The sequence below is a fragment of the Lucilia sericata genome, unplaced genomic scaffold, assembly GCF_015586225.1.
Source record: "Lucilia sericata isolate MDLA Ls3-8-SP2 unplaced genomic scaffold, ASM1558622v1 Contig000100F_arrow, whole genome shotgun sequence".
Taxonomy (NCBI): domain Eukaryota; kingdom Metazoa; phylum Arthropoda; class Insecta; order Diptera; family Calliphoridae; genus Lucilia; species Lucilia sericata.
Genome location: NW_023994132.1, coordinates 125,944 through 145,291, shown reverse-complemented (window position 1 = coordinate 145,291; position 19,348 = coordinate 125,944). Strand labels below are relative to the sequence as shown.

The 19,348-nt window shown below is 30.3% G+C and overlaps 1 protein-coding gene across 2 annotated transcripts; it reads right to left on the bottom strand.

Moving 5' to 3' along the window:
- Nucleotides 1-229: 229 nt before the first annotated feature.
- LOC119600003 (glyoxylate reductase/hydroxypyruvate reductase-like) lies at nucleotides 230-3,095 on the bottom strand. Of its 2 annotated transcripts, XM_037949996.1 has the most exons (5): nucleotides 2,813-3,095; nucleotides 1,388-1,838; nucleotides 987-1,324; nucleotides 794-919; nucleotides 230-514 (listed from the first exon to the last, which is right to left on the bottom strand). In XM_037949996.1, the coding sequence occupies exons 2-5, from the start codon at nucleotides 1,831-1,833 to the stop codon at nucleotides 396-398; spliced, it is 1,029 nt and encodes a 342-aa protein (XP_037805924.1). In that variant the 5' UTR covers nucleotides 1,834-1,838; nucleotides 2,813-3,095; the 3' UTR covers nucleotides 230-395. The 2 variants fall into 2 exon arrangements, with proteins under 2 accessions (XP_037805924.1, XP_037805926.1); XM_037949998.1 differs by lacking the exon at nucleotides 2,813-3,095 and having other exon boundaries at nucleotides 1,388-2,065.
- Nucleotides 3,096-19,348: the final 16,253 nt, after the last annotated feature.

Sequence of the window (19,348 nt, the reverse complement as noted above, 5' to 3'; positions counted from 1 at the left end):
GAAATCCTTAAGGTTGACAAATAAGATTTTATATTTAGAATGCAAATTGAATACATTATTGACACCATAACTAAAACCACCGTTATACCAATTCACCTTTGTATGTATATTAAGTTGGTAACCTTAAAAAATCTTTTCATTTCCCACCGGTTTGTAATTTTTTAATAAATTACATTATACATTACATTATTCATTATTCTTTATTTTTTATGTTAATAAATCAATTAGATTCAAGTACAAAAACATGATCAGATTATTTTTATTTATTCTTTTTTTTTATTGTCAATACTTTTAAAGTTATAAAACTGGTCCTGTTAATTATATATATATTCTTGTTTCCATATATTTATACCGACATGACATTTTGATTGGTTTATTAAATAAATTGTTTCAATTTAATATGCTGGCGAAAACATGGGTTCTCCTGCTATACCTCTCAAGACATTATGCGCTGCAATAATGGACATGTCAGTACGGGTTCTCTTGGTGGCTGAGCCAATATGTGGGGTAACAACTGCAATGAAAAGCGTTTAAGATTAAAGTTAAAAAAAGTATTCTAAAATTTAGAGAATTTCTAAATCCGATAAATATCTAAATTAAAATGTAAAAGTTTAACCATTTGACTTCGACCTTCACATTTTATGGGTTAGTATTATAGGATTTTACTAGAGCTTATATATTTTCTATTATCTGAACTTTGATATTCAGAAATTTTTCGATGTTTCTCAAAATAAATTAATCCCAAAAAACAGTTTTTAAAAGAAAATATTGCTCTAGTTCATTTGAAACTTACCCAAATTAGGCAAAGTTAATAATTTGTCATCAGCAGGCAAAGGTTCAGGGGTCGTAACATCTAAACCGGCGGCAAAGATTTGGCCAGACTTCAAAGCTGTATACAAATCGTCTTGATTCACAATTTCTATAATATGTATAAAAAAAGAACATTGATATAAGTTGAAAATTATATTTTTGTTTCCTCAACTTACGTCCTCTGGCAATGTTAACCAATACAGCAGTTTTCTTCATTTTAGCATAAGCGGTAGTATTGAAAATACCCTGAGTTTCAGCAGTTAAGGGGGCGGCAATGAAAATAAAATCACTTTGAGCCAAGAGTTCATGGAATGGAACCTTGGAAGCATTGAATTCTTTTTCCAAATCCTTGGAAATACGTTTGCGGGTAGTGTAGAGTACACGATCGATATCAAAACCACTCAAGCGTTTGGCAATAGCCTGGCCAATGCCGCCAAAACCAAAGAAACCCACAGTAGAGGCGCGTATTTCCTGGCCCCACATCCATTCCAAATGATAGTTTTCCCAATTAGAACTTAAATATAAAAAAACATTATTGTTATTAACATAATAATTGTAAGTAACAGTTTACTTTTACCTATCAATCTTATTTCTGCCCTCGTGGAAACGTCTAGCAGCGGCCAACATAAGACCCACGGCTACATCGGCCACAGCATTATTCAAAACAACGGGGGTATTACCCAAAGGAATTTTACGTTTCTTAAGCTCCTCCACATCTACATAATCAATACCAGCCGACATGGTTGAAATTGCCTTCAACTGAGGACCAGCAGCATCTAGAACTTCAGCATTGAGAGGATTGTGACCACCCCAAAATATACCGTGAGCACCTTTAACTTTTTCCAAGATTTCCGTTTGGTTTGGTGGCAAGCTTTGGCATACAACCACTTCACATACACTGAGTAAATCTATAGCTTCTTTAGGTACTTCAGGATGTGTAACTACAATTTTAAAGGTGGGCTCCTCGACAGACTCAGACGATTCGGAGGACTCTTTACTTTGAGGTTTTGGTGTGGGATCCATTTTACCTTTACGAGATAAACGTGATGCATCATTTGAAACAATACAGGAACCCAGTAGTAGGGTGAATATAACTAGATTTATTTTTGTCATTTTATGTAAAAAAAATTAACACACTATCTTAACAACTTTTTTCAATTAACCACTAGAGAACGTGTGTACTAATGACTTGAGTTTTGAATAACAACTGATTGTACTCTAGATAAAGAAGGTTCTTTAAATCTCTTTTTTATTTGAGCCCGTGTAAGCCAACCAACTGCAAAACTTTAAGAACCTGTCAGACAAACACTTTAATCTTCAGTCAACATTTATAAACAAAAAGATAAACTTTTGAACCTGTTTACTCTTGTCATTTTGACTGTGGATTTTTTTTTTTCATTGTTTACTTAAACTTAAGTAAATTCGAAATAGTTTTTGATTTTTATTTAAATTCTCTCTTTAAGAAAGGAATCTTGTCTCTTAGTAGTTTGGAGCATAATACCTATAACAATTCATATGAAAGAATCTGTAGAAAAGTATGTTCTCAATTTTATGGTTGAATCACGATTTGAAGTATCTATAAGGTGGGGTGACCAACTGTTGGAAACTGAACGATATAGTTTTCTTTTTCAAAAAAAATTTTTTAAGATTTAAACTTAACCTTAACCTACTTAAATATTGGTGTAAAATAACTAATTTTGTTATTTGTAATATTTTCAGTAAAAATTTAAAATATTTTTTCAAAATGTATAAAATTTGTGCGAATTTTGCGAAAAAAAGCTTAATTTCTTGCATTAAATTAAATAAAAATATGGCAATATAAATTAATTGATTGTTTTTGTTTAAATATTTGTTATTCAGTTTCTCTTAATTGTTTTTTTTCAATGCAAATTCTCTTTGACTTGACTCAATGAATTTAAATTTATTATATGTGTTTATTTAATTGTTTTATATAAATATATCGCATATACCTATTAGTTTATTTTTAATTCAGTTCACTTACTTTTTTGTTTGTAATTATTGGCCTGGGGTCTTCGTCTAAACCCAGTTAAGTTCAATTGTTTACTGAATTATTAGAACTTTTTCAGTTTTACTAGAAAGTTACTAGTGCAGTTTGTCATTATTTTTTATTCGATATTTGTAATTATGGTTGCATCTCTTTTTAACATTTTACTCATTCTCTCTCTTTTACACTAAGATAAGTTTTTTGTTTTTAATTTATTTTTTTTTTTTATTTATTGAATTGTGTTCACTCGCTTATCTTTCCATGAGTAGTTTTTTGATAATTTTGTTTAAAATTAAATAAACAATTTATTAACAAAAATAGCCAACATATGTTTTTTAATGTTTTGTGAAATCATTTGTTTAAGTAGGTATTGTTATTTATTTTTTTATAAATTTTAAAACTGAATTAATAAATATGTATAAATCGTAAATTGAGCTTTTTAATGACCTTGTAAGAATAATTAGTTTAACTAGGAATTTATTTATTTTCCTTTAATTTTAAAAATATATTCCATAACAATTGCTATTTGTTGCATTAATTATCTGTTAATAAGTATGTACGTAATAAATAGCGGAGTGTTTGCTATTTTGTTCTCTTTTCAAAATCAGAATTAGTCACATAATATTTGGGTATTGGGTATATAAATTAACAAGTAAGAAATTATGGTCGGGCGAGGCCGACCATATAATACCCTACACCTGTTACAAAAATAAAATGTGATTTAGTTTTCATAATAAAGCGTTTAAGTTGAATTGTACCTTGCCTCAGATATACTTAAGCCATTTATTGTTGAAATTGGTCAATTGAGACCCTATAATTATAAAATTCATGAGAGTCATCAAGGCTAGTATAGAACTTGGTTTTGCCGCTTTTTGTCGATATACGAGTATATTTAACATAATTATCAACTTAAAAGCCCTATTCGACGGGTTCAGTTGTATGGTGGCTAGGTGAAATAATGGACCGATGTTAACCATTTCAATAGGTTTCGTCCCTGGGGCAATAGAAGATCATGTACCAAATTTCAATGAATTATCTTCAACATTGCGACATAGCTAAATCTACTCCGAAAATGATTCTAAGTCGATTGGTATACTTTAAGGTAGGTATAGGACAAATATCCTCTCCACTAAAGTGGTGTAGGGTATAAAATCCGAGATCTACAACAAATCATTTGATCGGAATACATAATTATTCAACATCATGTCATTGGCTAAACCAATTTATACAAATTTTCATAGTGTCTTTCTGTAAAAAGGCGACTTTTTATTTCAAAATTAGGAGATGTGCCACGCCCACATACAAAAAAGTATTAAAATCTTATCTCAGAAACTGCAACAGCTAGTGTCCACAGATTTTATATGGACAACTTTGACATCCATATGAATAATTTGGAACAATATGGGCCTATAGTGGTCGTGCCTGAGAAAATATAACACTTAGAGTCCTAAAAGCCATTGAGTGTTATTAAGAGAAAATGTGCGGGCTGACAAAAGGGGCATAGTACCTCTCATATGAATAATGTGTGCACCTTGGAGTTAGAATCTTTAAATTTTGCATGGACAATATTGAAATCCAATTTGAAAAACAATGACCGGAATAGCAATAGGGGCGTGGCACCTCTCATATAAATTAAATACAAAAATTCCTATATCATGGAAACTATTGGAGCTAGAATCCTCAAAATTTGTATGAATAACTTTTTCATTCATGTGAATGTTTGGGTAATAGGGGGCTTGACATCTTCTATATAAATTAAATACAAAAATCGTATATCTGGAAAACCCCTAAAACTAGAATTATCAAATTTTGCACGTTGAAAAGCATATGAATATTTAGAAAACTTTTGTAAACTTACAATAGTGGGAGTGACATGAATTAAATAAATAAGTCCTTTTGTATGGACAGCAGATAAGAAGCACCCTGATGATATATGAACGTTAAAGACATTTTCTTAAGGGCAGTCTAGGGGTACTAATATGGTCGACATACTTTAGATGTACTATATTCACTAACTACTTATAGCTAATACCATTCTGAGTCTACTGTCTATGAGTCTACTAGTCAATATTTCGATTGTTTTTTATTGTGGACATAAATGAAGGCTTCATGGTACTTAACTTGTTTATTCATCTAAACAAAATCGTACTTATGTTTAAAAAATAATTAAAGTAAATTAATTTTCAATAAAATCATCGTACCAATGTGCAATAGCATTGATACAATGGAATTATTGTACCCAAAAACTATAAGTACTTTTACATGGCAATTCATATTACAAACAAACTACTTACTAATTGTGCAGGCCATTATATAATTTGGGAAATTTACCCTCATAACAAAAACAAAGCCAGGGTAACAGCCATAAGTTGCAACATGGTTTTTCACTTTATCAAATTATCATGCACCAATTGGAGGTAATAATAATTCTTTCTCCTTGTGAGTGCAACAGCAAATTTTGGTAAAACAGGAGAAGTCTCGTAACCATTGCTCCTTGTACATGCAACATCATGTGTTAAAAACCACTTATAGAAAATAAAATTAAAAATACAACAAACACTTTCCATTGTCATGTAGGGATAGATTTTACTCTATGCAGTCTTTTGAACTTTTTTTGGAATAGGAACTTGCTGGAAAACCTGAAATCCCCATAATGTGCGGACAAAATTGAGAATAATTTTAGCTTTAAAAAACCAAAAAAGTACAAAAACTGGCTATAAAATATCTAAATAGGAGTACGAGCAAAAAAGTACTTAAATATTAATACAATAGATATTAAGAAAATCAGCTTGAAGTGGGGGAAATATTTAAAACACTTGACAAGGGGTATTTCTAAGTGATTCTAACAACATGGAGAAATTTATGCAATTTTAGTATAGGGGCGGCAGCAAAACCTGCTTATAATTTGTTCCTATACTGTTCTAGTGCATTGCAAGAACAGCTCCTTTTCCCAACTGTCGATGACGTTTTTTAATGCCACTGGTGTTGCTGCTGTTGTTAATTCTCATTATGTGCTTGCAACGCGTGGGCGTTTTAGGAGTCTCTTGGGAAATCCCCAACTGGTATTTTTATCAGGCCAACAGTTTTTTTAGTTGGCTGCTCCACTTAAAACTTTTATGTTGCATGTTTGTTGTTGTTTTATTTTCAGTTATAAAATTTAAAACGGAAAAAAATCTGCTTTTTTATTTCTGTAACAAATGAACTGTTTGCAAGAAATTCACAGGAACACCAACAGATGCTGTTGTCCGTACTTTTGTTTACCAGAAACAGAAATTGTGTGAATATGTTGTTTATTGTTTGTTTTTTCTTGTCTTCCAAAGTGCATTTTGCTGTGCATGGAAAGCAATACAACAAACCTATAAAGGGAAATGGAAAGGAATATATACATATGTATGTACATATATTTTTTTGTATTAATCATTTTAGTCACGCGATTTCTACTTATTTATGTGTTTTTGTTACTTTATTGGGTCTGTTGGTTAAAACGGGGAATTTCGACTTGTAAATATAAAGACATGTATTTAGTACCAATTTAAAGTTTGCATAAAATACTAAACAGGGTGTTGATACTATAAAAGTGGGGTGGGTGACTGCAATCAAGAATGTTTGTAATAACGCCATTAGCAGGAATTTCTTGTCACACCAAACTACATATCGTTGACTTAATGTAAAAAGGATCTTTTTCTGCTAAACTAGATTTTAGTTGAACAATTTTTCCTATCTTTTTGTAAAAAAAATTGACATTTTAGTGAATGAAAAGTCTTTCTGGGGAAGAGTCTTTTTCGGTGAGGTTGGAAATTTTTGGAATCCAGTTATAATTTCTTAAAATTTTATTTAAAATGGGAAAATGTGAAAACTGGGTTTCTTTAATAGCTTTCTGGTAAGGATGTTTCGTTGGAAATTTTTGGATAAAGCTTAAAATTGGTTAATTTTTGGAGAATGTTCTAGAAAATTTAAAAAATTTGTATACCCTACACCACTATAGTGGGGAGGGTATTATGCGTTTGTAACGCACAAAAATATTGGTCCTAACCCCAACCTTAAAGTATACCGATCGGCTCAGAATAATTTTCAGAGTCGATTAAGACATGTCTGTCCATGTAAACCTTTTGCGCAAGCTACAGTTCACAATTTTCAAGATATTTTGATGAAATACGTGTTTTTTCGGCATAAGGACGGTGCCTATTGAAAATGGTTGAAATCGGCCCCAACCACCTGACCTTCCGATTTGGGGTTTTTAACTCATAATTCTTTGTTAAAATATGGTGTCGGACATGGCCTACCTTTTTACTCTAAAAGAGGATTTCAAACGTTGTAAGCAGGGAGATTAGAATTGTAATTCGATCCATCTGTAAAGAACTTTCAATACATACGTATGCCTATTCAAGTTTTCTATCAATACTTTCCAATTAAAATTACAAATTAATGAAAAATGCATTAAATAAAATTATAGCACCATGCAACAGACAAAAAATGATATAATAATGTTGAAAATTTCACGCCCTTTAATTGAATTTTTACCAAGAAATAAAACACCTCATGAAAACAAAATCAAAAACTGATGATGACTTCCTACCGCGACTGCATCCATTTCCTGAAACTGAAATTTAGTTAAAAATTGCAATTTAATTTACATAAAATTAAATACACCAAATATATACAACATACACAAAATATTCATTCAACAAAAACCGAAAAAAAAACTCCAGAGACATTAATTTCCCTCAACTCCAAAAAAAGAAGCAGGAGACGTAGAGGCACACAATAAAAAAGGGTGGAGATTTTGTTGCTTCAGAAAGTCAGCAAAAGTCTCGTGTTGCATGCCACAAATACAACAAAATTGTGTGCATTTTAAATTACAAATGTAAATGTGTGTTTTACTGCGAAGGCGTTGGTAGTTGCAGAGATAGATGATGATGGAACAGTGGTGGATAGATGGATGGTTGCTTGGTTTGATTGTGTCGCGTGATTTCCTAACAAATCTATACAACAGACAGTACAGGAAAACTAAAGAAAATTAAAGGAGAAAGACATAAAACACACAAATAAGCTTGTATACGAAAAAAAAGATATTAAAATGTTGCAACAATTACATAGAAGTATAGAACGAATGAGTTATGTAGGTGAATTGAAAAGTATTTAAAAATGGGAATACTGCGTAACTAAGACAAATAAGAAAAATGTATTAGTTAACTAAAAATATGGTTACTAAATACTCCTTGTATTTTCAATAGAGATTTTTTCGAATTATTTTCTTTGGTATTATGATTATTCTCTAATTGTAAGTAAACTAAAATAATGTAATATTACTTTAGTCTACTTTTAAAATCCTTATCAAACCAAGTACTGCATAGTAGTAGTATGCCTACTTTACGTTGCAGTAAATGTGCCCTGCTAACCAGTCAGAATGCTAGACAAACAGGCGGACGTAAGGACGGATATAAAGACGACAAATTGGTAAAAACGAAAAACAACAACATAAATAGAATGAAATTGAATTTTCGGTCGTTGTCAACAATTTAAATGAACAAAACCACACTCACTTACATACGCTTGAGCATAAAACCAATTTTCTATTAAATTTTCGACAAAACGCCACACTCAAATGCAACACGTACATTATTAAAAAAGTTGTTTAAAACTTTAATTTATTTTGGTACAATTTATAACTAGAAAAGTGCCCTTGTCTATAGAATATTTCTGGGAAAATTAAACGATTTGTCATGACTCTTTTGTTCGACTTTAAGAGTTATAAGTACTAATTCCATTTCTCAGACCAAAAAGCTCTCAAACATTCTGATATTAAGTTAAGACAGCATAATAGAGTTATAGACGTTTCATCGAACATTGATAGGATTTTTAAGATCGAAATACTCACAAAAGCTTGGTGGACTTCAAACCTCGTCCTGTGTAGTTGCTCGATAGCACACTACAGTAATAGTCTAGAAACATAAAATGAGCGCTAGTTCCGCATATTTTTGCTGTTTAGATTGCTCAATACATATTTTCGGGCGGAAATTTAAGGCATTAGTATGACCACCAAATTAGTCCGAGAATTAACCATGAAAAAATATGAGTTTCACATCAGGAAGACTTCTTGGGAAATAAAAAACGAAACGGTAACATACAGGGACAAGATCAACCTAGGGTTGGTGCATCGAGCATAATTGAAAAATATCAATGGGGTTGGTGCATCGAGCATAATTGAAAAATATCAATGGACTTTCTAGCAGTGTCAATAACATAATGTCAGAAAGTTTATGATATTCAATGTAATTGAAACTATTTGAAGCCGGTTATATACATATTACATAGTACATTCGTTGTCGAAAAAAGTACATTTTGTTCAATCAACTTTCTAGGTTCGTATAACTAATTTGAAGACATCATAAAGTGCAGCAACGTTGACAACAATATTTTTCAAATAGCAACTCTATTACTTTGTTACTTCAGTTTTCCTTCTTTTTTTTGTACTTTTCCACACAATTACAAAAATAGAGAAAACAAATGAACAAAAAAAAAATCACAATAAATCGCCTGATAGTGGTGGGTTCATATTGCGTTCAACTATTTATATAGTATGTGGTATTTGAGCGAGTGTGTGAGTTTTGTCATTACGACTGCTCGAAGACTCTGGTGGTTCTGAGCAACAATTGTTGTCGTTTTGTTTTTCATATTTTTTTAGCTTTATATTTCGGGAGGGAAAAAAGAAAAAGTTCATCCAGCAATTATGATTTCCTGTTACTAAAACACGATGCGTCACTTTGACTGACGTAATTTAGACAGCTGTCAAATGTCGTTAACGTTAACTTCTGCTCAAACACACACGATAGTTTTCATGCAATTTCCAAAAAAAAAAACCGAAATTTACAAAACACTCTGTCATTAAAATTTTGTATGCATATTTACTTCACTCAACATTGTCATTAGACATCGGTAGCAGCAAAAACAACAAATGTGTTTTCTTTTCTTTTTGCTGTCAGTATTTTCACTTACAAAGTGTTGGCAACACTTGACATTTGACAGAGCTTTTATTTATTGTAAAATTTGTAAATCATCCTTTCCAGAGGTTATCAACTCTATAGTGTAAACAGATGTATTATATACATACCGTTTTGTATTTACTCGTGTCTGATCCACAAAGTGACAGAAAACATGTTAAAGAGCATGAATGAGCTGACGATGATGGTGACTCTCCGCGTCTCTTTCCATTGAGGGAATACGTACGCATACATGGTATAATAGGAACCGCATGTCGTCACTGTCATGGCAGCGTCTAAATGAACAAGTGCTCAGAATTATAGTTAGTGAAGACATTCAGTCAGCAGTTGTGGGGTTTCACTTGTAGTGTATACTTGACATTTTTAACACCTCTTCTTTGTATGTACTACATGGAACATTTGTTTATTGATGTTTGCTCTATGTGTTGTTGGTGCGAAATTTGTTTACTTTGTTAGGTACTCTACATACGACATGATTTTGTGATGTGTATATTTATACAACCACTTATTATCATAAAAATGTTAAGAGAAAGTAAGGAACTGAACTAGAACTGAACTAGTACTGAAAAAGAACAGAACCCTAACTGAACTAGAACTGAACTAGAACTGAACTAGAACTGAACTAGAACTGAACTAGAACTGAACTAGAACTGAACTAGAACTGAACTAGAACTGAACTAGAACTGAACTAGAACTGAACTAGAACTGAACTAGAACTGAACTAGAACTGAACTAGAACTGAACTAGAACTGAACTAGAACTGAACTAGAACTGAACTAGAACTGAACTAGAACTGAACTAGAACTGTACTAGAACTGAACTAGAACTGAACTAGAATGAACTAGAAATGAACTAGAACTGAACTAGAACTGGACTAGAACTGAACTAGAACTGAACTAGAACCGAACTAGAACTGAACTAGAACTGAACTAGAACTGAACTAGAACTGAACTAGAACTGAACTAGAACTGAACTAGAACTGAACTAGAACTGAACTAGAACTGAACTAGAACTGAACTAGAACTGAACTAGAACTGAACTAGAACTGAACTAGAACTGAACTAGAACTGAACTAGAACTGAACTAGAACTAAACTAGAACTGAACTAGAACTAAACTAGAACTGAGCTAAAACTAAACTAGCTCAGTTATTGAATTGAATTAGAACTAGTTATCGTAAAAACGACTATCATAAAGCGATTTATGGACAATTGTCTTTCTTTTATTAAAGATGGTAGGGTATTTTGCAAACCACTGCCAATAATACCTTTTAAATTATTCTTTATTTATGTATTTAACTTTTTTCGTTACTATTATCGCAATCAACAGCAGGAGAAAGTTTTTTCTCTTTTTAAATTTTCTATAGATACTTTGTATATTTTTGTTCAGTTACATTTCGATGGGGTACATGCACTTGTCTCAAGTATACGATTGTGCTTTGAATACGGAAACAATACTCTCATAAAAATTACACTTTTTATCCACTTTTTGTTGCTGGTACTCACATCGGTTCCCCAACAATGCGAGAGTAAAATTTCAATACATATTTTGTTTCTTGTCGATTATTCGTAGTTTGTTTCTATGTTGAACTTTTTCCAAAATATGTTTTTTTCATTCAACATACCCGTACAGTAAAATAACTTTTTTATGGTGGCAACAAATATTCATGTAGATTTCATGTGTCTCTTGGGAATGTTTGAAATTTTTGTGTTTTGACTTTTCTGAAATCTTCATAAAATTCTACAGATTTACAATATGGTGACCCCTGACAGGTTAAATTGTTGGTTCAGTGTTCTCACTGACACATTGAGGGTTAGAAGTCATTTTTTATGGATACTTTATGGGATTTTTTAAGTATATCCATATTGTACATATGCATGTGGAAAGTATTTTTTAAGGATTAACTTTTTTACTTTTGCTTTAGAAAGGATACTATTCTGCAATTATGTCGGCCTGTACGGGTTGTATAAGTATATGGTCTAGTGGGAATGAAATGAGCATTTTTTCAGATAATGACAATCAATATCTGTTATGATTGTGGAAATGACTTTTGTAAAATCAGTTCAGTTTGGTTACATTAAATATTCCAGCGTTTTTCTTTAATACTCTTAGTAAAGATAACTAATTCCTCTCAGAAATAAACAATTATTATAAAAATTCTAACTGCAAGTCTTCTCAAAAACGACGGCAAAAATAACTTATTTTGCTGTATTTGAAAGTTTTTGTTAGAAAATCTTTTACAATCTTAACTTTTTGCTTCTGCTATAATAAAGTTTAAGAAATCATTTAATTTACTATTATAGTTAGCCAAGTTCTTATTCTTAATCAATATATTAAGTGTTTTTTATTAAATCTAATTTATATTATTTAATAAAATTAAACGTAGTTATTATTACAACAAATACCATTTATTGCCCCTTAAAGCAAAGTAAACTTAAACAATAAGTAAAACTTTTTTTCTGTCCCCTTGGATTTCCCTAAAAAAAATATTTAGTTAAAAACTTTTGTTATCTAAACAATAAATGTTGTATGCATTTCCCCTAACAAAAAATAATGAAAACTTTGTTAAATTCTCCTATTTAAGAGCAAATATAATGTTTAAACAAAAATTGTAAAAAACACAAACAGAAAATATTACAGCATCAGTGTTATAATTTTTCATTTATATTGCATTATTTTTCTCTTTTTTCCTTTGAAAGTTAAAGTAAAAAAACAAAATTCCCCTAGAAAAAAATGTGCAGTTAAAAAATTACAGCACAAAATTACGTATAATGTAATAACGGCGGCAGAAAAAAGTAATTGTACCCCACTTTTAGGTTTCTTATATTTGTACTTTTCTTTTATCCCCAACAGTAGGTTCCCCTATAATCCAAAAAACGAACAAAATAACAAATTACGACACACAAAAACAACAAAAATTATTGAACAGGTCCCTCTACATGATTTTAATAAACAGGCGCTCAGCCAACAGCAGTTAGTGGTTCAAAGAAATGTTGGTTGGGAACAAATCCCCTACAATTTATAGAAATGTGGAAAAAAACAAGAAAAAAGCAATAACAAAACCAACACTCACTTGCATATACTCATATATGTACGTTTAATTGTATATTAGGGTGGCCCCTTTTACAATTTTTCAAAATTAATATTTAAATTTAATCCATTTTCAAAATTACCTGAACTTTTAGGACAAACACAAAAATCCAAAAGAATAATTGGGTAATTTTTAAAAATTTTGAAAAAAATTGCTATTTCGAACATAGTTCCCCCAGGTTCCGAAATCTGGGGGAGATTTCGATTAAAGATCTAGCCATGACCGTCCGCCTGCATGTCTCATAGAAAAGTCAAATGCCTTTTCTTTCAACATACTTTTCTAGTCAACATACTATAGATCATAGTCAAGGGAAAAAATTTTAAATTCAACTACAAAAAATTTTACATCTGTAGTCAAAAGAATATTGATTTCGATGTGTGGGTCTGAAACAAATTTAACATTATACCAAATGAATTGGTATACAAACTCCAATTTCGCCATCCTTATATTGACAGTATGCTTAGGTCCAAATGAAAAGTGCTAGGGGTCTGAAATTATATTATATTATTTCTGACTCCTAGATTTGTAATAAACTCTCAAGAAAACTTAATAGATTCTTTAATTATGAATTCCATAAACAAAAATGTACCCAAATACCTGAATGAAATTTCAATTGCTTACCTCTAAAACTGGTACTACCCTAATGCGTATATATTTTAATTATTAAGAGATTTAAAGAGCCAATTTTTAGGGAGACTTTCATTATTGTTTTACTCAAAGTTCAATTGAATTTTGTATTGTCTATTTTACTTGAGAATTGCAGTTTTTCTTTTATGTCTCTCTTAATTTTTTCTTTAATTTTTGTATCTCTGCAAGTCGTGTGCTTAGAAAAGGTCCGGCACTAAAAACGTTTACATTGGGTTCGATTTCAAAATTTAGAGTATTTAACATAGACTATTTCAACCGTTTATGTACATTCCTGATTATACAGCAATATAAACCCTATTAACAAAAATATGCCTGCAGGTTTTAGGACCAATAGGTGGAAAGTTACACTCATTCGAATAAAACTTTGTATAACCAAAATGTCAAAATTTGACCCCCTCTAAGTGCGGCAGTTCTCAACCGATAACGCTGAAAATTTGTGCCTACTATTCAATAGTACTAACCATGGTGCAAATTTCATAAAAATCGGAAGACATCGATTTTAAAAGTTGGGTCACTTGACACGAAAATGACCAATATGTATAAGTTTGGATCCACTATTTATAACTAACTGATTTATTAATCTTTAGCTAATGTGAACACTTTTTCCAACCACGTTTTGTTTTAATATTACAGAAGTTTTCATACGTTTTAGTTACTAAAAAGGCCACAAATAAACAGTTGCTACCATAATTGGTAGTACAGGAAATTGTAAAAAAATATTTATTACATAAATACTTTATTCACACATAAGTAGCTACATTGTATATAAAAATCAAACATTTCTTTAGGCTAATTTCAATTGAAATTTAGAGCTTAAATACAATTTTAGTTATAAATTATAAAATAAATATAAAACTTTATTACTAATTTTTCACATAAAATAGTAAAAATTACAGAAAATGTATTTAAATTAAAACATTAATAAAAGTTTACCGAATATTAGAGTTTAATCATTACATTAATTTACATTTAGTTGCCATTTAGGTTATTTATATTATTTGAATAAAACAATAAATAATTGACATAAATTCAACAAATAGCTAAACAATAGCTCGATACCTTTGAATATACGATTGTGAATCATTTGTAAAAAAGTTAAATGAATGATGACACCTTTGAATAGGAAAAATTATAATAATGACTCAATAATAGTAGATATGTGCACATTTAAGTCAAATTTGTTATATTCTATACTACTAGAATTTCACTCCCAAAAAACATTAAACAAATAACATATATGGGTCATTTCGTGTAAAGTGACCCAAGTTTAAAAATCGATGTCTTCCAATTTTGATGAAATTTGCACCAATGTTGGATAGTAGACCAGGCACAAATTATCAGCGCTATCGATCCAGGACTGCTGGACTTAGAGGACATACAAAATAATAGATATCCCACTCGCATCCAATTATGGGACTATAAAGCCCTTGAATGAATGTATATAGAACATAAAAGTTACTTCTTGAGAATGACTTCGGAAGCAGTGAATTTGGAATCAAATAAAAAGGACACGCCTCCTAACAAGCCTCTGTTAAAATCGACACTTCTTCAGGTCTGTTTCAGTACTTGCATGAAGTCAATTTTACTTATTTTTCGCTTCTTTGGAAGTTCTTTTTTTGCTGGGATTAAATATATAATGTATATTGAGTTTTTCAAAGTGTTAACGTATTGATCCCGAAACTGGATCATTATAAAAGTTAGAATTTTTTCGCTTGTGTTGTAAGCACTATTAGCCCTTATCCCTAAGCTTGAAATTTCAATAAATATTCCTTGTTGATAAGGTCTATTTGATATTGAAAGCTAACAAAATGTCCTCACGCTGTTCAAATGATAACGCATTGGGTCTAGTAAATGTGGAATGCAAATATCTAGAAATATTATTTATTGACATCAAAAGCAGTATTAAGGACAAAGAACGTTCATTCAATAAAAATAATGCATGATTTGTGTGAACACTTCTCTGGCCCTCATTGCAACATCTTTATGGAACAACTCTCTTATTTCCACTCAATCACATCAAGTAACATATTTTTTTGAAAATATAGGCCATAATTTTGGAATCATAATGACAAACAAAGTCATTCAACAGTTCAATGACAAATACTTATAAAAGCTATATAAATACATAGGAACTTTTTTTGTTATAGGGGTTTTCATTAAGAACGACGCTTTTTGTTTTTTTCTTTTTTCAATTAAAAAAATTTGTAGGTTAATTAGAGAAAAAGTTTCATGTTATAAATTAAAGCACAATTATGAAAGTGCTTGACACAATTAAAATCAATCAAGCAGACAATTTGGTCGAAATAAGTGAAATAAGTGACGTTGTTGTCATACCGATCTTGTTATAAAGATCCAAATGTTAATCCAATAGGACTAACATTGATGCAAATTTCATCCCCATCGGAAGACATTGGTGTTAAAATTTGGTTTACTTGCCTGAAATCCTCCATAAAAATAAATTAATATAAAATATAATTTAAAATCTTCCGTTTCTACTCAGATATACAAAACTATATGTGACAGTTTTCTCAACTAATCTAGAGAAATTAAGATTATAGATTCATACAGTGAAAAATGTGCACTTTTAAATAGGATATTTAAAAATGGTCATAGTTCTAGCTCGTTTATAGCAATAGCTTAGGTATGTTAATAGTGCGAACCCGAAAAATTACCAATTCTTCAAAAGTAAAAACAAGTTAAAGTTGAATTTAATAATTTAAAATATGTATAATTTTTTAATTTTTAAAAGTTCTCTTAACAAAAATAAAATATATTGCATATTTTAGGGCACAACGTATAAATTAGATCATTTAGATTTTAATGCCTTTTAAGTCAATCCAATTAGAATTTTTTACCCCAGCCCACAGTCAATGAATGAATTTTATGCATTTGTTTTTATAAATTAAAACTAATTGAAACACTTTTATTGTGTAAATATTGCGGTCTAATTAAAATAAAAAAACGACAAATATTTACAAAGCATCAACACACTTAAGTTACTTCATTTATTAATAAAAAAAAATACAAACAACCTTAATTGTTAATATGCTAAACATCTAATTTTTGTGTTAAAAGCAGACACTTTACAAATCAACATTTTCTTTCAATTGCATTTAAATTAACTGAATTGAATGCAATGTAAAATAAAAATAAATGAAATATACTGCAATGAAATAAATATTTATAAAATATTTTTTAACAATAAAGAAGTAAAAAAAAGAAAACATAAAAATTACACAATTAAGTAGCAGTCATGTAAAAAAAAACAGAAACAATAACAACAAATATTATATATTAAATGAATAAATAGTAAGTAGTATTATTAATGAAATAAATACTAAAAATAAATAGAAAATAAATGTGTGTTTAAATGAACAAATTACTAAGCCACACGGATAGACGGACGGATAGACAGACAAACAAACAAACACGCAGTCGTACATAATACATACATGACTGATATATGAAATGTAATTTAAAAAAAAATTTACAAAAAGTACTTTTTTCGCTTAAAAGGTACTTAACTTAGGGACCGTACAAGAAATTAATAATTTTTTTATCTTATAAAGACAAAAGCTCTTTCGATCACTGTAGCTATAACTTGTCCTTAGAACTTTGGGGAGATTCATAAAGCTTTGAAAAAACAATTTGTTTATTAAAAAAATTTCAAGCTTTTAAAGAAATTTAGATTATTATTAAAATGTACCATAAAATGTACATTTTTAACAAATTTTGTATCTCTGATATATGTATATCAATCACACAAATACGTACAGACAAATTTAGATTTGCAAGTCTTCACTCATACGAAATTTAAAACACAACAACACCTGTGCCGCTGTTGTTGTCGATGTTACATCTCACATCAAAAGAAACGTTTTAAATTTCAACAAATAGGAATGTGTAGTCCGTTATTGGCGACCATATGATTCCCCTACATTTCGAATTTTAACTCAATACTAATATGTATATCTTAAAGGCCATTTATTGATCAAATATATACGATGTGTATCTGATTATACAAGAATATCATTCTACTGAATTCAAATTTAAACTGATTTTTTCAAATATTTAATGACCATAAAATTTAAAAAAATTCAATAGTCGAAAAGTTAATTTGCAACTTAGCTTTTAACACACATCGTAACACATCGAAATATTGGTCATAGACCCCCAAGAATGTATATATTCTGGGTCCTTATTAAATTCTAAGACGATCTAGCCATGTCTGTCAGTCTGTTGAAAGCACGATAGAGTCCGAACGGAATGAGCTAGAGGATTGAAATTTTCCAAAAATATTTTCTATAGGTAAGGTTTGTTTGGTAATGATCGTTTTCGGTTCACGTTTTCGGATAGCCCACATACAAGTAGATACCCGAGTATAGCGATGAAATTCGACATAAATAAGTTTAATATGATCCAAAATTTCCCTACCAAATTTTATGAGGAACCGTCCATATTTGACCCTACCCCCCATATAAGGTCCCTTTCATAAAGTGACTATAACGTTTATTACTGGCTTAAAAATACGAGTATAGTGATGAAATTTGACACAGATAAGTTTCAATGAAGCAAAAATCTCTCTATCAAAATTTATGTGGATTGGTTCATAATTTACCCTACCCCCCATATAAGCTCCACTTCAAAAAATGAATTTAACGATCATTACTGGCTTAAAAATACGAGTATAGCGATGAAATTTGACATAAGTAAGTCTCTTACGAGCCAAAACCTCTCTACCAAATTTTATGTGGATCGGTTCATAATTGACTCTACACCCCATATAAAGTCCCCTTCAGAAAATGACTTTAACGCACATTACTGGCTTAATAATACAAGTAAAGCGATGAAATTCTACCCAAGTAAGTTCCTTCCGAAGCAAAATCTCTTATCCAAATTGTATGTGGATTGGTCCATAATTGACCTTACCCCCCTATAAGATCCCCTTCAGATAATTAATTTAATGCTCGTTACTGCCTTAAAAGTACGAGTATAGAGATGAAATTCGATATAAGTAAGTTTCTTACGGTTCTCATAAAAGTAAGAACCTCTCATAAAAGTAAGAGGTTCTCATAAAAGTAAGAACCTCTCTACTTACTTTTATGAGAACCTGCATATGATTGACCCCTATATAAGCTACCCTTCAGAAAATGACTTTAAAGCTCATTACTGGCTTAAAAATACGAGACAAGCGATGAAATTTGACACACATATGTTATATACGAGTTAAAATCTCTTTACCAAATTTATTGAGGATCGGTCCAAAATTATTTTAACGATCAATGCTGGCTTAAAAATATGTAAACAGTTATGAAATCTGATATAAGAAACATTCATAGGAACGTAAATTTTGCTACCGAATTTCATGCGAAAAGTGTCGGGAAGTTATATTCGAAGTAAAGATGTTTTATATGAACCAAAATTAGTCTAAAAAAATTTATGAAACTTTATAAATGGGGTATTAATTATGAACTTATTTTTGTGGAATAAATCGAATTTTGAAAATTTAGATCGAATTTTGCGCCAACTAGACAGAAAGCTTCAGAAAGTAATTTTAAACAATTTGTTGTATTGTAATAGTTTCACTGTTACAAATCTCATCAAAAATGCATAAACACTCTATGGAGTTGTAGCGTAATTAAACCAAAGAAAGTAAGAGAAAAAAATAAAGTAAAATTTCATTAATTTTTGCCCAAACGAAAAAGAAACAAAAACGATTTTAATGATTTTTGACAAACTAATTTATTTGGGATTTTTTGCATTTTAACTCGTAACAAATTCAAATTAAACACTT